Source organism: Notothenia coriiceps, unplaced genomic scaffold (assembly GCF_000735185.1).
Source record: "Notothenia coriiceps isolate Sejong01 unplaced genomic scaffold, NC01 NC01_scaffold00018996, whole genome shotgun sequence".
In the NCBI taxonomy this organism is placed as follows: domain Eukaryota; kingdom Metazoa; phylum Chordata; class Actinopteri; order Perciformes; family Nototheniidae; genus Notothenia; species Notothenia coriiceps.
In genome coordinates, this window is record NW_011351697.1 from 1,312,983 (window position 1) to 1,325,007 (window position 12,025).

Here is a 12,025-nt window from a genome sequence, read left to right on the forward strand (position 1 = left end):
TTAAGAGTTAACAAAAATGTTTGCTGTGTATCTTTATTCGGTGTCAACATTTTCCCTCCCTCCGTTTGATTTCTGTCCTCCAGACAGCCGCAGGTCTCAGGGTTCACGCGCAGCCCCGAGACAATTGAGTGTTGAACAAAGCGCGAGACAGCGACCCATTTTGCTCTGCTTGTCGCCTCGCGCTGCAACACTACGACCCTGACCTTCGACTCGCGCTCATAACATCAAAACATAAATACTAATGTTACCATGAAATGGCGAGAGACACAAAGCAGGTTCGTCTCTGACCTTCAGGTGGAGAAACAGGCCGCCACATATAAATACATTATACACTGATTTCAGGAAAATAATAATTTGTGAAAGTTATTTATAGTGGGAGTGTAAACCATCCAGTAACAAACTAAATCCTTTTAAAACCGACTTTCTACCATACAAACATTTGTGTTACTACTTATAACTTCCTGCTGTCACTTATTTTATTGCTAAAAATGTATTACCACAGAGTTATAGCTTATAACTCTCTGCTCTCTTTCCTTCAGGGGGAAAGGATCTTGAGTCCTCGGAAGACTTGCCTCATCCTTATCTTTTTTACAGGCCCAAAAGTTGAATCTGTATGCATGGCCATGGCAGCGGATTATTCAGTGCGCTTCCTAAACGTGCGAGCTCGCAGAAAAGACTGTACAATTATCTGCTATTGAGCCATTTGAAGAAACCTAGTTATCATATTCTGCCACTTTTCATTTGGGTTACCCAAATAATTTGCTATACCCATAATTAGGGACAACAAGAGGAAGAAGACATACCAAATTAAATTCGTCATTTATAAACACATTTTGAGGGAAATTCGATTAATAAAGGATATTTAATTGAGCTCAACCTGATACCTGGTGTAAATATGAAAATTATACTTACTTTTATTTATATTTTTGGAAGCTGTAATGATTTTGATAAAAAAACTCATAATATTGCTCATGCGGGTGCAACATTAGTAATCATCATTAACGATGATTATTATATATTGTTTTAAATGTTTTTAACAAAATATGTACACATTAGTTGCCTATTTTGAGACTTAGTAAGCCGAAATATAATCTTATAGGATCTTAAACTCTACACAGCAAAGTCTTTACAAAGTCCTCGATACTAATTTTGCTTTATTTTTATTTTATACCCTGAATAGTTTTTCTAACCTTGCCTTGTTTGTTTCCTGCAGCCTCAGGGAGGTGTCGCTCGAAATTTGGTTTGCTTATAGAGAATCTCCTCAAAGAATTCGCCATAGTTTCGATATTAATCATGACTTGTTTGTTTTTCTCCCCCGTGCTAATTAATGTAATTAATCTGAGGGGGGGTGCAGTTGGATCGGTGACCCGCGCTCTCACCGAGCGGAACCGGAAAGAATCGCATTAAAGCGCGAGAAAGAAGAACTAAAGGGACGATTAGAACAATAAGTAAACACGTAAACACAGGAGGAGAGGCTCAGGGTCTCTGGGACTTTTTGGCCCTCACCACAGCGTTTACATTTTGGGTAAACTGCAGCACGACTGTCCTGAATCCAATTTGTTACAGAGAGACAATGCATTCAGTGTGTTAATGAATAATGACATCTGCATGAACGCTCTGTCTGTTTTTCTGCTGCTCATAAAATGTACTTATTAAGCTTTTACCGCAGTAGGCTAACACAATCTAAAAATATTGAATTACAAGTAAAAGTCCTGTCTTCAAAATCATATTTTAAAGTACATAAATCAGCTAAATATTTATTTGGGCACTCATTATGTATAAATGCCCCCTTTTATTATAATGTGGGCTATTTTTATTTTTTTATATTAAAATTGTATTTTACTTAAAATGGTTTGTTCTAGTTGCTTTAGTGGACCTATTTAAAACAATCTAATTTTAAGATTGTGTGCAACATAACTTACTGTCAAGAAAAATGTGTGGAGTAAGAAGTTCAATTATTACCTATGAATTATGGGAGAGCAGAAGTAGCAGAAAAGATAGATTTAAAAAGCAAAAGTAGCCCACGTGACCTACAAATTGTACTTAAGTACTAAACTAAATGGAGAACACTGGAGTACATTGGCTTTTCCTCTAAAAACTGAATACATTTACTTGTTTCAAAAATAAAATAAATCCAAATCTCACAACATTTTCACTCTATCTTGCTACTAATACTTTTATTAAGTCTTTTATTTGTTGTTTTTTTTTTCTTCTGTTTTGTAGCTCTTAATGTTGATGCTATATCAGTTCTGCATTCTCTTTATTGTAAAGCCTATGAATTGTTACTTCCAGACGAACTAATTTACCACCCAGAAAGTCCAGGTGAAGGTTTAGTGTTCCCAACTCGAAGCAAATCCTGCACGGCCTGAACATTACTCCTGCGGGTATCATGTCACCACTTTGACTTTGTCATTTCTGTACAAAACCTAAACCTAAACTAAAAATACTATGATATCAACATCCCATGATGCTCATGTATTTGCCATCGTATTCTCCAAAACGAGCCGCTGTTCAGATTGAGTTTACCTTTATATCCCTGGGATTTAATTCAGAGTGGCACTTCACTGTGGGGACACAAGGTTCCCTTTCTGCAGCCATGGTTGTTGCTGTTGTGACTATTAAGGCTAGAAGGGGGCTTAAGGGCTGCAGGGCGGATTGAGAAATGGGACACATTATTTGTCCATGAAACATTATGTGACACAACATGACACCAGGCCATTTGTATGTAAAGGTAAACATTTCAGCGTGACGATTCGACAAGAGAGGACAAGGCTCCTGTCAATGTGGTGTTATAACCGCGGCTGAGAAAGAGGTGTTGTGGCATCGTGTGGCGATGTGGTGTGCGTGTGTGTGCATGTGAGAGTGTACAGAGCTTCTGTTCTCAAATGTAATCCCCATAGACACAAGTCACTTGGTCCGGTCTGAAAAGGTGTTGTCAGAATAGTCTTTTCCTGCTGAAAGCGCTGACAGACTGTTGATCAAAGGTGTGTGTGTGTGTGTGTGTGTGTGTGTGTGTGTGTGTGTGTGTGTGTGTGTGTGTGTGTGTGTGTGTGTGTGTGTGTGTGTGTGTGTGTGTGTGTGTTTGGCAGGTACTGGCAATTAATTTAGTTTGAAAAAGTAAAAAAATGTGACTGTCAGACACACCCAGCAGGGGCCAACAACAAGACATTTTGCACAAGACTAAATGTTTCTTACTATAACAAATTAGACCAAAATACATGAACTGTTGGGCGTCCTGGTTCCTTAGGGCTCTAAGACGATGGTTGCCAACTGTTTGGCATGTTAAATTGAGGAAACGTCAAAAGTAGGATTGTGTTACATTACTTTCCAGAGATGGGTTCCACTCAATTTTGAATATCTTAAAAATGACTGAGAAACCACAGAAATATTCTGTTACACAGAATTTTAGGCTATGCCCCTGTGACAATTCGTCATTCCCCTCCGGCTGTGTTTTATCATTTGTTTCTTCCTGCATGAGCTTTGCCACTGATTAGTACATGCTCTAGTTGGCATATTAACTCAAAAATATACTGAATCTCTCTACACCACCAGTTTCTTATCCCGCAAAGCTATTTGATGCTAAGAATTCATAAAAATATAACACCAAAGTTAACGTGATAGGAAAGATCAAACTTTCACTGGATTGAAACAACAGAGCTGGTGTTGCAGTGAAAGAAAACTAAAATGGGCTTTAGGTTCACAAATGCTGTACATCCGCTGTATGTGAATGACTGCAGCACAGAGGCCCCCATACGGGTGATGCATGGGAGCCATTTTTGTTCAGGAGCGCTGATCCAGGGCTAGTCTTTTTTTTCCCGGGAGAATTCCATGTGCCTGGCCGCTTTGATACAGGCTGGCTGGTTGTATTTACATGCATACAGTAACAAGAACGCCTGCACCAATAGCAGAGAAGAGGCACTTTTATTGAGATTAACTCACATCACCTTAAACTGAGAAGATGCCACACTTCACTTCATGACTTGTTTGAACAATTTATATATTTTATCTGACCAACAGGTCAAAATACCAAAAGATTTATTTTACTAGAGAAAATATTCACATTTGAGAAGGTGACATCAGTTAAACCAATAATCAAAATAATGTAAGAGGGCTTTAAAAAGAGGTATTAATGAACCTATTGTTTCAAATGTAAGTTGTTATTTCCCAAACAACAGTAAGGGACATTTGCTTTTTGTTTTTTCAAAATGCACTCCTTGCATAATGTACCAAAGCAAACAATGTGTTGTCCTGAATTGTTGTTTTGTAAAATCCTCTCATGAGTGTTTCATCAAACTGACACATCCAAGCAATAGCAGTGTTTAGGACACATTTGGGGCATTTTTTGTCTTCAGAGAAATACATTTGTACACAAATGACCATCAGCTGCAGAATATTGGCAATACACAAAAGCAGCTGACGAGATTCCTGTTTGATAAACCACTCCATCAAAAGTGTTGGCTACTGCGTCTGGCGCCAAATGAAAGTAGGAGCCTCCATAGCACATACAAACACCATCAAATGAGAGCAATGACATGCTTCTTTTAACTCCTTCTCCTCAATAAAGATCATTCATCAGGCAGAACCATCCCCCTGGAATGTGTGATTGGAAATCTGCAGACTTCAAATCCTTGTCCAGGACACTCCATTCATCTTTAACACGCCAGTGGTCTGTACGCCCTGAGATGAATCGCTGAACCAGTTGCCTCCACTCAGCCATTCTCTTCTACCTTTTTTAAAATAATAATAGTAAATACCACCAAATGCATGGAACCCAAAATCAGGCAGCCACATCACAATTTCACTGAGTCAGTGAGGCATCCCGAACCTGCATCCAATTTAGAGAGATATGTGGCGCAGAGGAGTCAGATGGCCCCCATATGCACTTCCCAAAAAACAAAACAGATGCAGGATTTTAAGTGTGTTTGTGGGGTGTGTGTGTGTCAGGTGTATACATTGGCTAAAAGGGATGATAGTGTTGTGACATGAGGTGCAGACTAACCTTTGGAAGGCAACAATCCAACTCTATGATGGCCTTTCCTGTGTTGACACGCATGGAGAAACCTTTTGAATCAGATGGCATTCACCCTCTGATTCCCTATCATAACGCTGTTCACTCACTGTTATTATGATGGCGATGCCTATAGTTGGATACACTGAGTTCAAAATTATTCTCATGATATGGAAGGAAGGACAAGATGGATGTTAATGTTACACAGTCTGCATGAGAGCCAGGATGGCATAATTTTGCTGTATTCTTTGAGTTATAAATATGACTGATGGCGATAGCCAGTCTGTTAAATTACATTTACATATAGATTTACATTCCCATCAACATGTAATAATAGCACAAGCCTGAAGGTCCATACTAGTCACTCATACATGCACATATTCTGACATTTCATAGTTAATATGTGTGCCTTATTGAGGAAGGTGAGGAAAATGCCTAGCATCCATCAGGCTGACAATAGTCCATTCTGTGAAAAACAGTGTTGGGCCCTGCTGGATCTTTTGTCTGCAGAAAGAGATATGATGCCTTTGAAGTAAAGCAGCCCAGTTTACAATTACACATAATCTTAAATAATGACATTTTAAAATCAGAGTGTCATTTAACAATAATGTAGTCTGAGTTTTTTTTTTGCATAAAATGTGTGCAACAATAAGGTGATAATATTTGTCCTAACTGTAGCACCCATGGTTTTCAGATCCCCTTTTTTTCAGGCATTTCATGCAGCAGTGTAGAGAGACAACAGGAAATGTGTCTAGAAACTTGGACCAGGCATGCCATGACCACATGGTCAGCATGCAACCCTTTGGCCACCGAACCCTTTGGATCCGCTTTTTTTACAGTTCAGTACTTGCAGGATTTTTATTTGTTTAAGACCTAAACCAATGCATTCATATGATGGTTTATAAGGACTGAGCCTAGAGATAAAAAAAGAAGCCTTTACAACTAGCAAACAACAAAAATACTACAGAACAAGGACAACAACTATATTATTATACATTTGCCTTATAGACGACCAAATAACCCAATGATGTCAAGAGGGATTGTGAACTTCAATTTCTATGGTCAAAAGAACTAGGCCCAAATTAATTTCTTAACTTTACAGCTTTTAATGAATATATTGGATCACAGTGGTCCAAACATCCTTACAATAAAACTGTTTTGTAATCCTATAATTTTAGAATAACTCCACATCACAGCAAAACGATATGCTTCTTTTATGATCAGGATATAGGAATTATATTGCAATTTGTCTCGATATGGGGATAATACTACGACAACCAGATTTACAAGAATGGCAGAGAAACACTAAGTCTGTTTAAGAATATAATATATATAACTGAGAAAAACTGGTTTGAAGTTATGTGAATCCTTTGAAGTGCAATTGACCCTCTATCAATGGGGTGTCCAAACTGAAACTACGGTCCATAGCATGTGTGTGCATGTTTGTAAAAGTATAATGGAATATGGCCAGTCAGTTCAGTCAATTAAAGTTGAAAACATTGTCGAACAAATCTTAGTTGATAAGAAAAAGCCCAATAATTTATTTGCACAACAACCTTGGCATATCCCCTTTATATTTCTCCTTATTGTCTTCCCTTTACACAGGGCTGTGAAGAGAGATTGAGAAGCAATCTGAGGCTTCTGTTTTAAGGAATGAGCTCAGACACTTTTTGTAACAAAATAAATGAAACCCTTTGGAAAGCTATGATATAGGCTGTTTATTTTTTTTCTTAAAGCATATTCATATATCAAGCATAATTTACCTCCATTTGATTGAGTTTGCACTTACATCTTTAATTTATGAGGCAATATACCTTACCTCGAGTGAGTTGCCCAGCCCTATGTACGTTTTTCTGTATGTGGCCCTCAGTGAAAAAAGTGTGGACACCCCTGCTCTATCACTTACAGTTACCTATTATAAGTTGTTATGGTCTTCTGAGGCTTTTAAATTGACTTTGACAAACACGTTTAAACAACAGAAACACATACAATAAAAATAAAAAGCTTGACAGGTGCAGACCATCTTGCAAAGTTAAAAAACATAGAGAAATAATGTGTATTTTCCCTTTTATTTTTACATAACTCAATGGGTTTCTTGGCTTATGCCACTACCTTTTTTCTAGTCAGAATTGTTTCATTTATACTTTAATTTAAATATACAATATTTTTGCTGACGATGTGTTGCTATAACAACCGTTCACGATAGTCTTTAACATTTCCACAATATTCAGAAGGACGCAGTGAAACGTTACGGTCGGCCAACACATTTTCCTCTGACACCCGGAAGTGGTTTGCTTGTCTCCCTGTGTGTGGAAACTGGATCAGGACTGCTGTAACCTCTCCATTCGGTTGGAATAAGGTGAGCTAATGTTTACTGACTTCAATAAAATACAGACAGAGTGATTGGGTTGATTGTGAAGGCTTTATTTCGGTTGAGTTTTGATCTTTCATTCTTGATTGTGACGGAAGTGCTGCCTTGTTTACATCCGACCGGCTACTGTGCTGCTTATAAACACGTGGGCAGACAGGAGGGACACATGTTATAAGCAGACATGTGGCAGTAACTAGACACAGGGAATTATATGGCGATAGTTTTTCGGATGGATCTGTGGTTTAGCGTCAGTAAAGCGACAGTAAATCACTTAACAGCATCTTCCTTCAATCAAAGCTAACGTTCGCTTCAGTTCATTTGCTAGCTCGTTAGCATGTAGCCACCACCAAGCTAACTCCAGTTACAGGGCACGTTCCCTTCATCTGTTTCCCTTCAAAATTCGTGTAACGTTAGTGTGCTCAGGACCTCAACGTGCCACCCTAACATTACACTTAGTGTGATTTTCCATCCATCAACCATGCCTTTTTAAATCCGTTAATGCTTCATTTATTTACATAAACAAAGTACAGACCAACTACATCAAAATATGGGCAATCAAAGTAAAATAATACAAATGATTTAACATTTACTTCAAAGTAAAGCTTACTTAATTTCATCATCGAGATAAACTTTCTCAGTATGCAACCTATGTATGCAACACGCCCCCGTTATATTCAGATTCGTATTTATTGTATCAATAATTATTGTTGACGATTGCTCGGCTTCTGGTATTGATGCTTGAAGCTTTTTTCGGAATTGCTCATCTAAACAACTTCACTGTTGACACTGCACTTCCATTGGTACTAACACACTGACCAAGTGTGACGTTTACATCGATACATTGTTAAAAGCATAACATGTACATACTCAAATTACCTCAGAGTTGTGCCTAAAAGTCTTGCACACACATCATGCATGTATTAATCAGAATACCTTTATGAGTCCCACAGAGGGGAAATGTACGTTGTTACAGCAGAAAAGAGCCAAAGACTATGCATGTTACGTAGAAGCATGCATAAAAAAGTATTAAAGTAAAAAGAAATAGAAAATTAAATTAAAAGTAACACAATTTACAAAATACACATCCTGTAACAGTTCTGAGGATTTAGCAGCCAGGTATATATTAGACAGTTATTAACGGCATATATATCTATATATATATATATATATATTGCACATAGTTGGGTGGTATTAGTAGGTGTTTATGGTTATTCCGTTTCTTTGTAAATGCAAAAGTCATCAGTAGACTTGTACAGCATAGATTAACAGACTACAGAATGTGGCATTGCTGTCATGGACTGCTTACAGTTCCGATGTTAACCCAGGCCAGATTGGTGGCATCTCATCCTTTCTCTGAGCGGAGTGCGAGGCATTGAGTGAAAGGCTAATGTGATAGTACATCCGAGAAGGACAATGTCATGGCTATTTCCACTGATCATAATTCCATTGTTGAGGTCCACTAGAATAGATTTACATTGTGGAATTTTCCAAACTCACATTGGTTTCTCATACAGCATCTCTGTATAGTATGTGTATTCACTCTCTGTCCTAAACGCCTTGTTGGAGCTCCTGCCCTGTCTTTTCTGTGTTAGAGTTTTATTCGCTACAGGGTGTACTTTGAGGGTTTTTGACTCTGCAGACCATTTACATGCATAAAAAGCTACATAACACACAAGGGGACAATTAATAACCGGAAAAGCATGACATGGGACCTTTAACCTAACCAAAGGCTCTGACTTATTCAAGTATCCCAGTAACCTGTGACAGTAAACACACAATACCAGGACAGAGAAATAAAATTTCACCAACATTCATTTTATGATTTAAACCTGAGCCTTTCCTACTGCGACATGCAGAGCTTTAATTGGGCAGTGAGGGGAACACACCTGTCCTTGGGGTCTCGACTGTGCTGGGGCTTTACATTCCACCACTGTAAAACACAGTTTGTCATTTGTTGGCTTCAGGTCACACTTAAACTTCAAAACTGTCGCTCTCCCTCACCAGCCGGTAAGACTCTTCTTTCTGTCCCTTTAATCCCCGGCGGCCGGCTTGTGACCGTGTAGCGTGGCGTTTCTACCGTGTGTGCGGTCTGGGAGCCAATCATCTCCAGCCATCATGGCACAGACACGCAGGACTGGACAGAGCAATGGGCCGGTGCCCCTACTCTGTCCTGTGTGTGTCTCTATGTGTGTGTGTGAGAGAGGGCTAGAGAGAAAGAGTGAGAGTGGGAAAATTAGCTACACAGTGTGTAATTTCAAAGTTTCCAACATAATCATTAAAAGTAGGCCAAAGATGATGTTTTTTTAAAGTGGTCTAAGCACCAAAGCTCTGATAAAATAGTAAAAAAATATAACTGAGTGCAGCTGATCCATGCTCTCTCTCAGCTTTGTTAACAAGCCCCAATGGACTTCATGACAGGACCAAAGAATCTACCCATCCTAAGATCGATGCTGGCCGGTGTTATCTTATTCCCCAGTGCTATAGATAATAGTTCACATGACTGTTATCGCATGAGGTGGACTTTTCATACAGGAAAATAATTAACAAATTATCTTGGTGATGATATATTAAATGGATATCCTGAGTCGGTATTAGTAGATGCAAAATGAATACAGTGTGATGATACAGACATTTGATGCCTTCAGTATAATAACTCATCTTTATGTGTTTTTATCCTGCAGGCAGTTTCGGCCCCTGAGATCACCATCTCCCCTGGTGTGAGTGTCCATAAGGTGTGTGCATGTGTGTGTGGATAGAGTGTGATTGGGGAGATGTACTTCATGTACCAGGATCGGGAGGAGTTGGAGGACGATCTCTATCGGGAGGATGAAGGGGACTCTGAGAGGTCAGAGGACAACAGCGAGCTGGAGTTCCGCCTCTACAGCCAGCTCCACTACTCCTCTAATGCCGGGGTGGTGGAGGAGACAGGACATGAGGAGGGGGAACAGGACAGTGAGCATCTGGAGAAACCTGAGCAGATTGTAAATGTGGACAGAGAACAGGACGAAACTGGAAAAAGTAGGCCGCTGTCACCTGATTTGAGCAAGTTACTACAGCACAAGAAGAAGGACAAGAAGAAGGACAAGAAACCTGATAAACAGAAAAAGGGTAAAAGTAACCCTAAGGTTCAGAGGTCATTAACATCATTAATAGAGGAGGTCATCGTGATTGACTCCGGCCCTGATGTCATCTCCATCTCTGAGGATGACACTTCTGATGACACTGCTGATGACACTGCTGCTGCTGATGATGAAGACGGAGTCTGCGCCTTAAAGGGACGGCGCTTAAGACGGCTGCAGACTTCAACCCCGGCCCCACAGGTAGAGAGCAAAGTGTGAGAGGTCTTCAGAAACAGAGTACCTTACGGCCTCATGATTATCTGCCCATACATATAAAAAAATAAACAAAACCGAGTGCAGCTAACCCATGCTGTCTCTCAGCTTTGTTTACAGGCCTCGTGATTTTCAGAGAGAGACCAAAGTATGTGCCCATCCTGGGATTGATGCTGGCCTGTGTGCATTTATATCTCAGTGCTATAGATAATACTTGACTTTACTCTAATTGCATGAGTTGGACATTTGGTATAGTAAATGAATAAACAACAAATAATCCTGATGAAAATAATAAAGTTAAAGCCTTTCATTGTCATTATACAAAAAGTACAACGAGATTCAGAGTGCAACTCTGTCCCAGTGTGCAAAAACTAGACATACATAACATAAAAAACATGGCAGTAGGACAGACAACATAAGCAATCATATGGGGGAAATACATAGTTAAAAATATTGATATAAAAATGGTTTATAATTTGTAAAGTGCATTAAAAATGTGTATGGAGATGGTTACGGTTATTGCATTAGGTGTGGTGGTTAAGCAGCCTGACCGCCCAGGGGTCTGTTTTTTAGTCTGTTTGTCCGTGACTTGAAGCTCCTATATCTCCTCCCAGAAGGCAGGAGAGAGAACAGTCTGTGACCTGGGTGAGAGCTGTCCTTTATTATTTTATTTGCTCTGCTGAGGCAGTGGGAGGTGGAGATGTGTTCCAGAGAGGGCAGGGTGCAGCCGACGGTTTTCTCAGCCATCCTAATCACTCTCTGCAGGGCTTTCTTGTCCGCAGCTGAACAGCCAGAGAGATGGAGTATGACAGCACGCTCTCGATGGTCGCCCGGTAGAAGGACACCAGCAGCTTCTTGTTCAGTCGGTTTCTCAGAAGCACCCTCAGGAAGTGTAGTCGCTGCTGGGCCTTCTTAACTGCTGCAGTGGTGTGTGCTGTCCAGCTGAGGCTCTCCGAAATGTGAACCCCAGGAACTTAAAGGTGGAGGCCCTCTCCACTCTCTCTCCATTGAGGTGAAGGGGGGCGTGTTCTGGACGGCGCTTTCTGATGTCTATGATGATTCCTTTTGTTTTGCTTGTGTTCAGATGTAGGTTGTTAGCTGAACACCACACAGACAGCTTCAGGAGTCGGCATCCAGAGACGAGACTCTCCCTTATATATTTGACCGACCACAGTGGTGTCATCTGCACATTTTATAATGGAGTTGGAGGGGTGAATGGGAGAGCAGCTGTGTGTGTAGAGTGTGTAGAGTAGAGGTCTCAGCGCGCAGGGTGCAGGTGGAGGAGCAATAAGGGCCTATTTTCACTGTCTGAGG

The 12,025-nt window shown here is 40.0% G+C and overlaps 1 protein-coding gene across 1 annotated transcript; it reads left to right on the plus strand.

The window, feature by feature from the left end:
• Positions 1–7,242: 7,242 nt before the first annotated feature.
• Positions 7,243–10,717, plus strand: LOC104951418 (zinc finger CCHC domain-containing protein 7-like). Its single transcript, XM_010778062.1, has 2 exons — positions 7,243–7,367; positions 10,061–10,717. Exon 2 carries the CDS (start codon positions 10,151–10,153, stop codon positions 10,715–10,717), a length of 567 nt encoding a protein of 188 aa, XP_010776364.1. The 5' UTR covers positions 7,243–7,367; positions 10,061–10,150.
• Positions 10,718–12,025: the final 1,308 nt, after the last annotated feature.